Source organism: Ovis aries, chromosome 1, assembly GCF_016772045.2.
Source record: "Ovis aries strain OAR_USU_Benz2616 breed Rambouillet chromosome 1, ARS-UI_Ramb_v3.0, whole genome shotgun sequence".
Classification (NCBI taxonomy): Eukaryota; Metazoa; Chordata; class Mammalia; order Artiodactyla; family Bovidae; genus Ovis; species Ovis aries.
Genome location: NC_056054.1, coordinates 31627963 through 31644319, shown reverse-complemented (window position 1 = coordinate 31644319; position 16357 = coordinate 31627963). Strand labels below are relative to the sequence as shown.

The window sequence follows — 16357 nt, the reverse complement described above, 5'->3', positions numbered from 1 at the left end:
CCATAAGGCAAAGCCCTGGGAGGCTGGGGAGAGTGTGACCGTAAGAGCTGTTAGGATGGTTAGATCAGGAACTGACATTGACTTGTGACTCTGTGGGCTGTTATCCAGGACCTATTTCACTGGAGAAGCTGGTGTCAGTTCAAGGCCCCTGCAGGCCGCTTGGCCACACAAAGGGGATGCTGAGGCAGCGGTATTATGGAGTGGTGTAGCAAAGCTCTCAGCAATTATAAACAACAAAGTAAAAAATTAACAAAATGATTAGATTTGGTCAGCTGCCGCCTATTTTTAAAATCATTTATTCATTCATATGTATTTTTTTCGAGCACTGCCACAGGGCAGATCCCCCATGACCTGCTGGGGATGCAGGAACAAACACATTGTGGTCCCTGTTTCAGGAAGATCACTGTTTAATGGGTACAGGTGATACGCTGTTGCTCACAGAGGATGGATTTCAGCTCGGGGGACCAAAGAAATCTTCACAGAAGAGATGGCCTTTCAGCTGGGTTTAAGGAACTGGGTGAGCTTTGAGCTTGCCAGGTGGACAGAAGCAGTTCAGGCAGAAAAGGCACTTACAAAACCAGCTGTTCACAGACTGCTCCAAAGGTCAAGTTTGGCTAAAGCACATGATAACACTTTTAAGACAAAAATCTCAAGGGTAAACATCATGCTCTTATCTGCTGTCACCATTGAGACTGGCTGGGTCAGGTCTGTAATTTCAGGAAGATGGGCTTTACAATTACAAACTCCCTATGGCTCGTGTTTCCTAACCAGGCACGTGTTTTATCATCAGTTTGTGCTGGGAGCATATTCCAGGGTTTTCACAGCACATTGGCAATCACTCCCGCCTCCTGTGACCATGAGAGTGTAAACCGTAGATAATGTCATCATTAAACACATAAATCCATGCCATTTGTGTGTCATTCACTTCATCCTCATTCATCATCCCTTACGCTTTCAGAACGGCCGTGCGTTTGAGGATTTTGACGAGCGGTTTGCCGCAGCCACCCCGGTAAGCACCAAGAGGGCCCAGCCTGGTTAACGGTTTCGAGTCATTGTCCCATCACTCATTTCATGCTCATAAGTCATGCCTTGTGGTTACAGAACAGAAACCTGCCGATGGACTTTGACGAGATTTTTGAGGCAACAAAGGTAAGGGCTCCGTGGTTTTGTGAAGCGAGGGTTGTTCTGGTCATTCTTATCCGCTCTGTGCAGCCTCTCTCCTCAGTGCTCTGCTCTGGCGCCGACCTGTGCTGATGTTCAGAGACTCCTGGTGGGCCCCGCGGTGAGGGCGAAAAGTAGGAGCGTGTGTGTGTGTGTGTGAGAGAGAGAGAGAGAGAAACAGTGTATGTTGGAGAGGAAATGACACCCCTTCATTTCATTCAGCAAACATTTTTCAATCTCCTAATGTGTCCCAGGGATTCTAATAGTTGCTAGAGATGCAGTGGAGAGGAGGACACAACCCTTATCCTCAGGGAGCTCAAAGTGTAACACAGTGTGGTATTGCATAGCATAGGAGAGGGCAGATGGGATTGGGAGAGAAGGCTAGGGTAGGATTGCCTAGTGGAGTGGAGTGTAACATATTATAGTGGAGATTCAGCACTGAACAGGAGCTGCTCAGTGCACCTATGGTGATAAAAACCAGTGTGGGTGAGGGAGAGGGGAGGCAATGGCACCCCACTCCAGTACTCTTGCCTGGAAAATCCCATGGATGGAGGAGCCTGGTAGGCTGCAGTCCATGGGGTTGCAAAGAGTCGGACACGACTGAGCGACTTCACTTTCACTTTTCACTTTCCTGCATTGGAGAAGGAAATGGCAACCCATTCCAGTGTTCTTGCCTGGAGAATCCCAGGGATGGGGGAGCCTGGTGGGCTGCCGTCAATGAGGTCACACAGAGTCGGACATGACTGAAGCGACTTAGCAGCAGCAGCAGCAGCACCTATGGAGATAAGACTGCTATTTGGTCCCCATCACCTGGAATAGAGGTGCTGGTTTGCAGCCAGTGTTTATTCAGATTGGTTAATACATTGGCGAGTGAATGTTGTCACTCCTGAGTACATGTGTTTGGGAAGTCTACAGGACAAGAGTTCTCAACCTGGGCTGCAAATTAGAATCATCAGGAATAATGTTTAACTTTGAGTTACTAAACTACCTCAAACCAACTAATTAAGAACCTCAAGGGGTGGGGACCAGGCATCCATACTTTTTCCTTGAGTGTGTGTGCCTAGTCGCTTAGTCGTGTCTGACTCTTTGCAACCCCATGGACTGAGACATTCCAGGCTCCTCTGTCCATGGGGATTCTCCAGGCAAGAATACTGGAGTGGGTTGCCATGCCCTCCTCCAGGGGATTTTCCCAACCCAGGAATCAAACCCAGGTCTCTCACATTACAGGCATATTCTTTACCAACTGAGCCACTGGGGATCCAAGGCTGACAATCCATCTAAGGGTCTCACGTAAGCTGTTTTGGGGCAGTGGGATAGGGTACAATTGAGTTAGAAAATACTTCCCAGGAAGAAATGAAGGTGTCTAGTTTGTGTCTCAAAAGATCGGTAGGAAAGGCAGTGGGGGAAGGTCTGAGTGTTCTGGTCAGAGGAGGAGCGTGTGCCAAGGCCCTGAGGTGGCCCCCTCCTTTCGTGACCCCTGGTGCTTCTCTAGTAACATGGTCCTCACTGTGTCTATAGGTCTGTCTTCCCATAGCACAGGCAGCTCATGAGACTCAGTGCGGGAAGATGCCTTATGCATCCCTGTGTCCCCTGCTTTCGGCACAGTAGCCGATGTACAGTAGGAACTACATGCTTGCCCTAAAGGAAGGAGCACCTAGTGCCGAAGCTGAGGGAGGGGGTCTATGTAAATGTGTACTCTGGTCAGTCATGGACGCTCTGCCTTCTTCAGTGGTGCTGTCAGAGCTTCTCTGCAGGAGGGGTCTAGGAGTCTACTTGCAAAGGTTTAGTGGAAAGAAGGACCAGGGGACTAATTATGAAACAGCAGCTATAGGGCATTCCCTATTGGAAAAGCATCACTGATTCATAACAGAGAGTGGCTTGGGAGGGGACAGGCCTGATTGAGATACTGAGGAGCTCCAATAGCCAAGCATCTCCTCATCCTTTGCACTGGCTTTGGCAGCTTCCAGGAGGATGCCCAGGACCTAGAGAAGGGGCAGAATCTGCCATCAACAACCACATCTTTACCTGAAGATGTCTGAAGGGCCAGGAAGGGGAAGGCAAGGAGGAGTCTTTGGTTGACCTTGGAGATGACTTCTTCAGAGGGACATGAATCATGGCAGGACTTGTAAGAACCGTGGCTTCTGGTTAGAGAATATTATGGGGCTGGGCTTCCACCATGAAGGATGGCTAAGTAGGGCTGGGTAAAGGGACACAAGGATAAACAAAGCGCTGCTTGGTCTATGGGTCAAGCCCAGCTCTTTTTAGCTGACCAATCAGAGGTAAGTCACCTTAACTTCAGGCCTCTAATTAGCTCATCTGCAAACTAGAGATAGTGGGAGAGATTCCTGTGCTGCCAACTTCACACAGTTCAGGGAGCATCCAATGTTACAGTAACGTGTTAGAAAATACGTTATAAACTATGAAGTGCTCTACAAATGTGAATGGTTAGTTCTGTTCTCATGAGGCTGTTAAAATGATTAATTACGACAGTACTATCAGATGGAACATGGCTTCTTAAGTTACAAATAAAAGAACCAGGGTTAACAAGGGGGAGAGGGGCTGTGAAAATAGATATAATTCCAGATCCTCAATCATATACTGTTATTAGAATTATTTTTAATTTTATGGCCTAAGAATCCCCTTTTTCTATAAAATTTAATTAACTCAAGGTTCTATTTAAGCAGCAAATCCAATGGAATGAAATAACAATCTATGTTTTATGCCTCTGCATGTTTTTTCTCGTTTAATCCTTGAATGGAAATCATCTGGCAAGAGGAGAGTCTGTAGCTCAAGAATGAAGGTTATTTTAAAAGTTGTGCTTAAGGAGAAAATTAGCCAATAAATTATATTTATGATGTTAGTAAAAGTGTGCCACGAGTTCACCACATTTGAAATGTAAATTGTGCAACTTAATTATTAACTTCATTTTAATATTTTCCTACCACTGAAAACAGTCATGGGCCATTTGCAAAGCATTGAGCTTCAAGGGCCAAGAAGCCCAGAAACCTCCTTTGAACGCATTAAATAGAATTATCCCTTCTGTGGGTTTGGGAGAGAGCCTAAGGATTGGCACTGTTTCACCAAATAATATAAAATATTGCTCACATGCTAAATAAGCCTTCCCAAAGACAAGCAAACATTTATTATTATATCTGTGGATTGTCCCCACTAGACTGTAAGCTCCCTGAAGGCTGAAAATTGACATTCCTCCTAATTATGTTCCTAGCATCAAGCACAGGGCCTAACACCTTATAGTTGTCCAGTGTGTACCAGCATATTATGTAGTTCAGTTCAGTCACTCAGTCATGTCCAATTCTTTGCGACCCCATGGGCTGCAGCACACCATGGGCTTCCCTGTCCATCACCAACTCCTAGAGTTTACCCAAACTCATGTCCAGTGAGTCAGTGATGCCATCCAACCATCTCATCCTCTGTCGTCCCCTTCTCCTCCCACCCTCAATCTTTCCCAGCATCAGGGTCTTTTCAAATGAGTCAGCTCTTCACATCAGGTGGCCAAAGTATTGGAGTTTCAGCTTCAGCATCAGTCCTTCCAATGAATATTCAGGACTGATTTCCTTTAGGATTGACTGTTTGGATCTCTTTGCAGTTCAAGGGACTCTCAAGAGTCTTCTCCAACACCATAGTTCAAAAGCATCAATTCTTTGGCACTCAGCTTTCTTTATAGTCCAACTCTCATATCCATACATGACTACTGGAAAAACCGTAGCCTTGACTAGACAGACCTTTATTGGCAATGTAACGTCTCTGCTTTTTAATATGCTGTCTAGGTTGATCATAACTTTTCTCCCAAGAAGTAAGCGTCTTTTAATTTCATGGCTGCAGTCACCATCTGCAGTGATTTTGGAGTCCCCAAAAATTGTGTAGTTGGGAAAGAAATTAATATGTATAGGGCCCTACTGTGTGCCAGGAACCATTTATTCGATCTGAAACCTGAAGAGGAAGGATTGAAAGTGAGTTTATCAGGCTAAGGTGCTTGCTTTTCAGCAAAAAAAAAAAAAAAAAGAGAATCTTTTGTGCCTTTTTCACCAAGCTTACCCAAACTTCAGAGTCCTTCTAGTAATATAATCAATAAATCTCCAAAGGAGATAATACCGTCTCTAATGTCCAGGTAAGAGAAAAGTGGCCCCGAGCAGCTGCAGAGATTGTCAGTGGTAGAACTCAGATGCAACCCCAGGGATGGGACTCTTCCTGGGCCTAGAGCTCACAAGTTTGTCAGTAGCGGAGAGTGTTCCTTTCTTTGTGTGAATCTTGGTGATCCTACTTTGCCTGGTTAAAACAGATTTCTAGGGCAGGAGTCCTGTCTGCCAGGACAGACTCTCCCAGTGGTGTTTTTCAGTCCCCTGATTAGAAACTATCACTTTAAAGTCGGAAGATGAGCAGAAAGTTGTTTTGTTGTTGTTGTTGTTTTGTGTTGTTTTGTTTTTTGTTTTTTTGGCAGTGGGCAAACTTGTACAAAACATGACTATATGCTTTAAGTCAGGCTATTTGACTCCCGGCCATAGACCTCCTGCAGCCTCTGAAGCTGGAAGTGTACACTGATTAATTTCTGAGTGTATCTTAAAGGGCTTCTCCCACTGCTCTGGCTGGCCTTGCTCAGACACTGAGGGATGATGGATGGGAATATAGTTGATACAGTATCCGCAGTGATAGAGCTCCTCAGAGTGATTAATTGTGTATATACTGGGTTGTTTTTGATACCCTTCCTGGTATTAAATGATAAATTTTCTCCTCCTCCAACTGTATTTTTTATCTTGAAGATGGATTCTTTCAAGGACTGTCATTTGACTGCCTGCTCTACATGCAGAAAATTCAAGTCCTGGCCTAGGTGGTCTTGAGGTGACCTCTGTGAAACTCAGTTTATTCATCTGTAAAAATGGGGATGACAGTTCATACCTTTCAGGGTCAGTGATATTTACTGAGAAGTGGCCGTGAAGTGGTGACTTGCTATATACTTGGTACAGGAAAAGCACTTTGTAACATACTCAGGAAAGAGAAGCAAATGATAAAATTACCTCTTGCCTTTGTCTCCTGGAGAAGAGAGACAGTGATGACACTGGATGGTAAATATGTGTAAAATGGTATTATTATTGCTTATGCAAGGTGGCTAAGCCCAGATCTGCTTGGCTAAGCCCAGATAGACAGCCAGGCACACTGAAACAATAACTGATTCTGGCTGCATCTGAGATGCTGTCTTTGGGTTCAAGAAGTATCATAATGACCAACTGGGTTTATTGTTTATATAGTCATGATGAAAAAGGGAAATACATGTCCTCAAATCATACTGTTTTTAAAGCATTGCCCAGCAGCATCAACTCCCCTTGTGGTTACATCATTATCCTTTTGTCTTTTCAGGCTGTGACCCAATTAGAACTTTTTGGGGACATGTCCACCCCTCCTGATATAACCTCTCCCCCTGTAAGTATGCACTGTGTTTGGAGACCTACATCTCTTTCCTTTCCTTCTTCAGTTTCATGGTGACAAATATATGAGCTTTGGGTAAAAGAAGTTGCTGGTGGATTTCAACTTGGACTCTTCCAGCTGTGTGACTTGGGCATACTAACTAGCAATTCTAAATGTCAGTTTCCTCTGCCTTTTTTTTTTTTTTTAACGGAATTATGATGCATGCTCTGTTTTGACAAATAAATGAAATCATGCATCAGCAATTACAGACTATCACTGGGGTGCTTGCCATTATGCTGGGCAGTGGAAAGAGACAGGAGCAGGATGTGGTCCTTGCCTGCAAGGAGTACAAGGTCCACCTGGGAATATGGGTGAGAAGCTCCACAAGACAGCAGATGAGATGAGACATTTGTCATCTCCTGCCCAGAACCTGCACAGCGGGGTGGTCAACCCAGTAAAGGAAGCCTCTTCTCCCCCGAACCTTTCAGCTCTCTCCTGTCTTATTCCTTTATTTCCTTCCTTTCTTCCTCCCTTCCCACTTGCTTGCCGGCTTCTCTGAGCTTCTCAGGAAGCTTCGGATTCGCAACTCTAGTTTCAGCCATGCTATCTCAGTCATTGCTTGCATTAGGGCAGAGTTCACAGGGAGCTGAAGTAAAACAGAATCCCAGTGCTTTGAGAATGGGAAGCATTCAGAGGCAACCCTGCAGCCACGGCAAAGAGCCAGGCTAGCCCCTCCAGCTCCCGCCCAGTCCACTCCCCGGAGGTGGGCGGAGAGCAGTCAGCCACAGCTGCACCCGCTGAAGCTACTGGGAGGGGGCGATCCCTCTGGGGACCACACGTTTAGCGCAAACCCAGGGATGGTGCTACAGTTCATTGGCAAGCTGCGCCTCCCAGAGAAAAGGCTGTAACCTCACTGAGGACAGATGGCAGGAAAGCCTGCTGCCCACAGCTGCCGCCAGGGAATCTGAGCACAGTTGCCCTGCTTCCAACACCTGGTACCCAGAACAGCCGTGAAGGAGGGGCCAGCAGCTCCTATCTCCAGGGAGGCTGGTTGGTTCTAGTGAGGCTTTCTCTCCCCACTTCCAGGGAAGGCAGCTGCATTTCTGAACCGTGGGGCCATGGAGCTAGAAAGGCCTGGAGTGATCTTCTAGCCTTATTAGCACCTTCGTTTTACAGATGAACACACTAAGTTCCAGACAGGGCATGTGACTCACCCAAGGTCACACTGGAAGAAAGCAAACGGCATTGATTATGGTCTAATGTGCTTAATGCAGCAGCTCATGGCTGTGTTTCTGGCCCTGAACCTGAGTACCATCCAAATGGGTATTTAATAATCCTCAGAACAATGCTATGCCTCCTGCAAGCTGCTAATCTAAAAATGGCCTTGTCTAATTGCCATGGTTTCAGGATTAATTGCTTGCCCCAATCTATTCCAAGGGGAAAGAAATAAAGATATTATGTCATCAAATATGTGTACTCTGTTGGCAAAAGGTTTCTGGAAAGGCATGGACCTTTAAAGAAACAAGTATTCAAGTTTTGATTTCAGTAGCCCTCACCTTATCCACCACCTCATGGAGGAGACATTTCTGAAATTCCAGCATGGGCTAGGATCTAGAGTTGGCAGCTGCTCTAGCATCATTTTTCTCATCTTCTTGAGAACATTTGCTTCTTTTTGCAAGTGAAGGTTCAGGCAGGATTCTTCTGGGAGGCACAAGGACCCAAGGGTCTCTGTTCCACTTGCTAATCTTTATTTATTTAGCCAACGCCTATTTATTAACCATGTATTCAGTGACAGCCTTGAGCTGGGTGCACAGTAGGTCCTGAGTGAGTGTATGTCAGTTTGAATTAACTTCTAAAGGACGAAAGCCAGACATTATGGGATAATATGAGGGCCTGAAGACACCCCCAGAGGGTATGGGCTCAAGCTAAATAGTCGTGAGGCTGGCCAGTGTTAGCTGAGCACCTGTTCTGTGATTCAGCATAGTACTAAGTGATTTAAATGCATGATCTTATTGAAGCCGCTCAGCAGCTCTGGAGACAGATATTGATTTTCTCATTTTATGCTCTGTATACATAGCAGCGCATGGTCTGCAGTTCACAAAAAGTGGCCAGGACCAGGGCTTGCTTCTGCAGCGTCTCCCCACTTAACTTCTGGGCCCGCTGCCTCCCATCCTGGTCAGCAATAGGGCTCTCCCAGGAGCCTCACACCCTCCTGCCTCTCTCTGTCTGACAGACTCCTGCAACTCCAGGTGATGCCTTTATCCCGTCTTCATCTCAGCCACTTCCAGCGAGTGCAGACATGTTTGGTTCTGTACCTTTTGGCACTGCTGCTGTACCCTCAGGTAAGCCCTCTTCCACCTTCCTCCCACCTCCATCCACCAAGAAGAAGAAAAAGCTGACTGAACCAGCTGCCAGGTTATGCCGGACTCCTGTGGGACGACCATTTTCTCCCTGTGACTCCTCAGGTGACAATGAGAAGCTGCCATGGGCAGGGAGTAGTATGCTTACCAAGCTTTGGTATGTGGGAGGCTGGAAACCAGTCATGTCTTGAACCTGAAAGGTCAAGATTCCAGATGTATAGCTTTGAGGAGCTCAGTGCACACACAGCTGTGTGAATCAGTGCAAATCCTGATTGGCACTGTCAACTCAGTTGGATGCGGGGAAGGTGAGGGTGGGGAAGGGGCAGCTATGCTCCACCGACCTCTTGAGGTCTGAGTGATAGAAGGGGTGGAGGCCGAAGGAAGGGGAGGCTCCCCATGCAGAGAGAAACACTTAGGAGTTCTGCTGACAGTGAACAGTGAATTGCAGTGGCGCTTAGTGACTTAGTATTTGTTCTATTTTCCAAATATTCTTTTACAACAGGGCAAAAATACAGATAGTAACAGTGTTACAGGTGCACATTGGTGGGGTCTGAGGCATCTTGTTTCCATGGTATTAGGCAGTCCATGAAGCCAGCCCGTTCTACCTGGACATGGCCAAAGGTGATATTTTGCTGTTGGTTTTGTTTAGTCATGTCTGACTCTTTGTGACCCCATGGACTGCAGTATGCCCGGCTTCCCTGTCCTTCACTACCTCCCAGAATTTGCTCAAATTCGTTGAGCAGAGATAAGTGGTATTACTTATGCTGTTTGCATACAGGGGTTCTTAAAGACCTTTTTTTCCTTAACTACATATTTGAAATATGTGGCTTTATCTTTCTTTTTCTACTTTATTTATATAAATGACAGAGTTGATATGTTTTAAAATATCAGTTTCTTGCATTTTTCTATAAATAACTACTTTTAATTATATAGTGTTAGAAACAAATTCTTGCCACCAGATATAAACCTTATTGTTACTTAAAGTAAAATTAAAATTTCATACTCTGTTCTGAAATAGTTATTCCTCCTGAGCTGAAGGATCACTTCTAGGAGCAACAGAGATTGGTAGCTATAACTTACAGTTGAGAATCTATAGGTAGCCTAGAAATGTCTTTAGTTGCTAAGCCTCCCAATCAAATCTGTTTTACCCAAACCTATAATGGAACAGTGGCAATAGTTTTCCTTACCTAAACTGGATATTAAAATGTCCTTGGGAATAGTGTCATGGAATCTGTCGTTTTAAGTAAGAATAATAGTTTTCCATCAGAGATGGACAATCTTCCTGGGCTATCAGCCTTGCATTCAGAATAACCATGCTTTGTCCCATTTGATTCATGAAGATATATTGGGACAGAGGATGGGACCTCTAGGCACCAAATTTACTCATTTTCAGGCATGTTTATGCCATAAATGTTCACTGAGTGTACACTGTGGGCCAGGTCCTATTCGAGGTGTCTGGAGTGTGTCAGTGACTACAATAGACATAGACCCCTGGCCGCAGAGAGCTTACTTTCCAGTGCGGAGAAGGACAACATGAAAATGAGTAACAACATAATCTGTTAGGAATGGTGGATGAGGGGTACGAACAGAAGAAAATGTGGAGCAGAGCAGGTGTGAATGGAGGTGATGGTCAGGAGGAGGAGCTCATGCAAACATGTGATATGAGCCAGGAAGGTGTCAGGGTCAAGAGTACTCCCAGTGGCCCCTCCCAGCCTCCACCCCCTTTCTCTGTAAGCAAGAAGGGCTGGATTCAGTTCTGGCCCTTACACTCGACTAAAATGCCTGAGAACCTGCCTGTACTGCTCTGGGCCCTCTGCCCAGCTGGGGCCAGGTTATAGCTTTAAGGAACTCTATTTTACAATCTTACCACTTGATCAGCCATGTTGCACACTGTGGACAAACCACTCCACCCATTCAGATTCTGTCTCTTTAGCTGCTTAAAAAAATGATAGATTACCTCCAAGATTTCAGTTTTTACAATGTAAGTCTAAAATTAATTTCAGTTAGCATATTTTTGCTTTCTTACTCTACTTAGGCTCTGCTGAGAAACAATACTGGGCTTCAGCTGGTGTTAAACTGTCTGCCTTCTTCTTCCCTTAACTGGCCTTTAAAATCTCTGCAGCTGCTGAATCTCCATCACTGTTCCTAATTGCCCTGCCAGTGCCAGGGAGGTGGGAAATGACCTGGGGTGTGTAATGCAGTGAAAAGGCTGAGTTTGAGCCCTGGCTCAGCCATTTATCTATAAGCTTTAGACTCTTGGGCTAATTACTTAACCAGTCAGAGCCAGAGTTTCTTTATTTTTATAACTGAATTTAAAATAATACTTACCTTGCAATGATATAATGAGAATGAAATGAAATGAAATCAAGTGCTTCTGAAAAATGCTGGCATGTTATAAATGCTTTGTGTAGAAAATGCTAGTATTATTGTTACTCTGACATCTAAAGTAGAAGAAAATATGTCTTGTTTTTATCTTTTTTTTTTTTTTTTCCTTTTCCTTCTTGGGATGTTCCCTTTAAAAAAAATGCATGTAATGCAGTTTAGGTTTTTGACCGTATGAGCACATGGCAGAGCTGGCCTGAAGGGCTGGAGAGTATACTCTATAAATACAGACCCTTCTGCTAACCAGCTATGTGACACTCAGCTATATAATTTCAGAGCCTCAGGGAACTTATCTGTAAAATGGGGATGATGATTCTACCTCATCGAGCTGTTCCTGAATTAATCACATGTAGTAAAACATTTAAAACAGTACCTGGCAGTGTTCACATAATAAGCCCTCAGTAAAAGTTCTCTGCCCTACTCACCAGGGATCCTGACTCTTCTACCCATACTCTGGGTAGCCACGTCAAACCTTCCACTCTGGAAGCTGTCAGTTCCTTGTATGCAGATTAAAGAGACATATTTCAATATTTACTTATTTATTTGGCAGAGCCAGATCTTAGGTGTGGCAGGTGGGGTTTAGTTCCCTGATTAGGGATTGAACCCAGGTTCACTGCATTGAGAGCATAGAGGCTTAGCCACTGGACCACCAGGAAGTCCCAATTAAAGAGCTATTGATAACAGCCGCCCCAGAGACTTGTTGAAGATCAGCTTCACAAAAAAATGTGAGCTCCACTAGGGTGAGGATTTATTTTATCTATTTATTTATTTTTAATACTGTCTTGTTCTTCACTGAATCTCCAGAGACAAACAGTGTTTGCCACCCAGGAGGACTACTTTTGAACAAATGCATCAAATGACATATGTAGATGAGAGGTACCACACAAGTTCTGTAATATGTTGGAGAAATCCTTCTGTTTTCAGTGTTTTCTTTTCCTTTTCAGTGTTTTTTTTCCCCCCAAATAATGAGGGTATTCCCAGGTGCAGCATCTGGTTATAAATTGCAGTTTTCAACACTTTAAAAAATCTAACTGCAAGGCAGTAATGCAGGTGGTTCCTTTCATTGCAGAGAGAGATTTATGATTGATCTGAACTTCATGGCATAAACAGATGCTCATTGGCACCTCCTTCCTCTGCTGTTGAATGTTAGCGAATAAACAGTTACTAAGCTGTTAAGTGGCTGCAGTGGCCGCCATGCAACGGCTTTCCATGTCTAATGCTAGCACAGCCCTGCCACTGAGATGTCCCGTCAGGGACACACAATGCCACGTGGCCAGAAAGCCTTAGCTCACAGGTCTGGGGAAAGCCCCCACTGCCGGGACCCCCCCTCAGGAAAACCAAGTGAGACCTGCAAGTTCCAAAACATGATACCTAATTACCCTTGCTGTCTTTTTTTTTTTTTTTTTTTTTGAATATTGCACTTTGGTTGAAGCAGATGGCATGAAGCCAGGGAGACATGCTAACAGCTCTCTCCAGAAAAGTGTGTACAGCCCATCTGTTGGTTCCTTGTGGAAAAAAGGGATAAAAGGATAGGGGGGAAAAGCCTGCCACCAGCAGTAGACTGACTCATCAGAGATCATAGCACTTATGGTTGCTGGAGTCGGCTTGGACACTTAGAAAACTGCAGTGAATTTATTCCACTGTGACTCAGTCACCTCTATCTAGAGCCTTTCTCCAGCCTTTAAGCATTTATGGAGCAGTGGATGTGTGCCCACAACTGTGCTAGACACAGATGGGGGAGGCAGAAAGAAAAGGTTCCTACTCACAGGGGCTCTCCAGTCTAAGAGGGAAGACAAAATCGCTGTGCAGTTACAACACTGATTTTTACTGTGATGTGCACCACGATAGAGAAGAACACGAGGAACTGTGCGTGACCAGAGGAGAGCCCACTGAGTGTAGAGGGCAGCAGTGATGCTGAACTGAGTCTCCAAGAGCGGAGGAGGGACAGTCACCTGAAGTAGGGATGGGTTTCCATGCGGGTAGACCAGCAGAGGTGAGGGAGCAGGTTGTGTCGTTTGCAACTGCTGCAGGGAAGGGTGTCAATGAGAGAGCAAATGGGAAGTAGGGGTGAAGAGGTGAAAAGGGGCTGACCCCATAACCCCAAAGATAAGCTAAGGTCTCTGGGCCTCATTTTCTAGGTGATGAAGCACTGTACCGCTGACCCTTGAACAATAAAGGCCTGAATTGCACAGGTCCACTTATATATGGATATTTTTCAATAAATACTACAGGAGTACTATGTATGATCCAAGGTTGGTTGGTTCCATGGGTGCAGAACCAGGTACATGGAGGTTCAACTGTAAGTTACACATGGATTTTCCATTGCTCAGGACTCAGTGCCCTTAACCTGAGCATTACTAAAGGGACAACCGTATTGGCATTTTAGAATATGGTGGCAGTGAGGAGGGTGGGATGGAAGCCAAGCATAGAAGTCTGACTGGAGACTGAAGCCTTCCATCCATTTACCAAAATGGGCATCAGGGTTGGCATGGTAGGAAAATCCATGGGCAGGTCTTCACCCTGTCAGACTCAGTGCCCCTTTTTATAACAAGGATTTATTCTCCTTTTCTATCATGAAATGAAATTCATCAAGAATATAAACTATCTACACAGTTATTCAAAATCAATGTAGTGTCTTAGCTATAATAGAAGAAATAAACGCAAATCTATAATAACAAGATATGTTTTTCCATTAGAAGATATCAGGGTGCCACCACACTGGCTTCCCTCATAGCTCAGTTGTTAAAGAATCTGCCTGCAATGCAGGAGACCTGGGTTTGATTCCTGAGTTGGGAAGATCCCCTGGAGAAGGAAACGGCAATCCACTCCAATATTCTTGCCTAGAAAATCCCCATGGACGGAGGATGCTGGCAGGCTACAGTCCATGGGGTCTCAAGAGTCGGACATGACTTAGCAACTAAACCACCACCACGCTAGAACACATACTAAGTCGTCAGATGTGTGCACCTAAAGCCAACAATAGAACAGACCAACCAGAATAGGAGTGTTAACGCTGTCTTCAGTGCCGTGAACAGGGACCACAATTTTCCAAGTTGTTGATCAACTCTTGACTATGTTCCAAAGAAACAAAAGTATAATCTTCCCCAGTGTATGCATTTCTGAAAAATTAAGTGAATTAAAACTGTGCAAAGAAACTTTAAATTTCCACATGACTCAAACTACACTCAAATAATCACAAATTCTTTGTCATGCACGTTATCTCCCATATTATAGGAGGTCTAGTTCAATGCTCTTGGCCCTTAAATGTCAGTACTGCCCCCAACCCCACCAAGTTTTCCTGACAATCAAAACACACCCCAGGAATTTTCTAATCATCCCCTAGGAGGCAGTAGAGCTCCCACCAAGACCCATTGAACCCGGTCAAAGTCAATGGGAAAATAAGAAAAGCGAAGTTGCAGAATTCTTTGTTGTTACATTCAAGTCATTGTATTATTCTATGGCAGGCAACCTAAGCAAGCTGTCAGCACCAAGCCTCTTCACTTTTTGCTACAGAAAGATACAATGATTTTAAAAGGAGCACAAGTGATACTTTATACCATAATAACGGAAGCAATATAATTTCCACTTATTAAGTGCTTACAACATGTTAGGTATAGTATTAGGTGCTTGGCAAAATCCCTGCAGGGCCGATATCATTATCTCCTTTTAGGGATAAGGTGATAGGTGCTCAGAGAAGAAAAGTAGAGTGTTAGTATGTGTTCTCATTTCCTTGCACTAGGACCAAGGTGATCTGATAAGGATATTGTCTGTTTTGTTTGTTGCCACTCCTGCCTCATTCCATAAAAGTACTGAACACAATTAATTAGCAGGAAGCCTGTGTTTCTGTGTCCACCCCTTCTGGAGCCTCCTCTCACCTTGTAAGGAAATGGACTGGCTTTGAAAGTTGGCTCCCTCTCTTATGAATCAGTTGAAGGGCAGGTGGATCAGAGGCTAGCGCATGGGTGAGGCAGCCCATGTGTCATTTCTCTGGGTTCACCAGTCATCAACACAACCCAGGTCATTTTGGAAGCTGCTAGGATACCATACATCCACCCTCTTTTTTTTCCTGTTCTCACCGTTCTCTGCCTGCAAATTCCTTCTGACAGCCATAAAAATGCTTATTTTGAGAGATCAGTCTTCATCTTCTACTCTGCCTGGACTGGTCGTCTGTCTCCTGGGCTTGATTGCACCCTGAGAAGGGTGGGAACCCCTGGAAGGACATGGGAGTCTCCTCCAGGCCCACAGTAAGCTAAAACATCTGATGGTTGGACCAACTTTATGGACTGTGTTAAGATCAGAAGTCAGCCTTGGCCATTTGGCTGAGGTAGTAGGGGGCAGTGAAGAGAATGCTGGCTTTGGAGACAGATAACCTCAGTTCAGACCCTGATTTCAGCTTAATGTCCACTGTGTGACCCTGTGCAAGTTACTTTTCCTCTCTGAGCACCAATCACCTTATCCCTAAAATGGAGATAATGATACCGACCCTGCAAGGATTTTGTGAAGACGCGTAGCACCTAATACTAACCTAACATGTTGTAAGCACTTAATAAGTGGAATTTATGTTGATTCTGTTATTATGGTATAGAGTATCACTTGTACTCCTTTTAAAATGATTATATCTCACTGTAGCAAAATATTATGGTAATGTAAGTGAGCACACCCCCTGGAGTTTTGCAGTGACCCATCTGTGCCCCTATATGTGGTATTCCTAAATAGATTACTAAGCTACATTTTTTAATCTCTAAGATTGGCATAACAATAATATATAATAATACCCTAGAGCTACCTTTTATTGCATGTTTTTTACATATCAAGGAAGGTATTAAGTAATTTTATAGGCTGTGATTCAAATCATACTAATGGTTAACATTTACTCAATATTCATTCTATGTCAGCCACAGTTCTCTATATCTTAAATGTATAATCTCAGTCTTTAACCCAACGAGGCAGAAGGTATTTTCTGCCCATTTTACAGATAAGGAGAGGCTTAGAGACCTTCTTAAGCTCTCCCCAGATTCCACAGATAAGAAGTG

General features: G+C 44.5%; 1 protein-coding gene across 8 annotated transcripts in view; it reads left to right on the top strand.

Moving 5' to 3' along the window:
• DAB1 (DAB adaptor protein 1) overlaps positions 1 to 16357 on the top strand; it is a 1363191-nt gene that overhangs the window by 1325493 nt on the left and 21341 nt on the right. For 7 of the 8 annotated variants that reach the window (XM_027970651.3, XM_060409726.1, XM_060409705.1 and 4 more), the window contains 4 exons: positions 959 to 1009; positions 1102 to 1149; positions 6535 to 6597; positions 8816 to 8924. In XM_027970651.3, the coding sequence (XP_027826452.1) occupies positions 959 to 1009; positions 1102 to 1149; positions 6535 to 6597; positions 8816 to 8924 (271 nt within the window). The remainder of the gene's footprint in view (positions 1 to 958; positions 1010 to 1101; positions 1150 to 6534; positions 6598 to 8815; positions 8925 to 16357) is intronic. The other variant, XM_042248642.2, reaches the window with a different exon arrangement.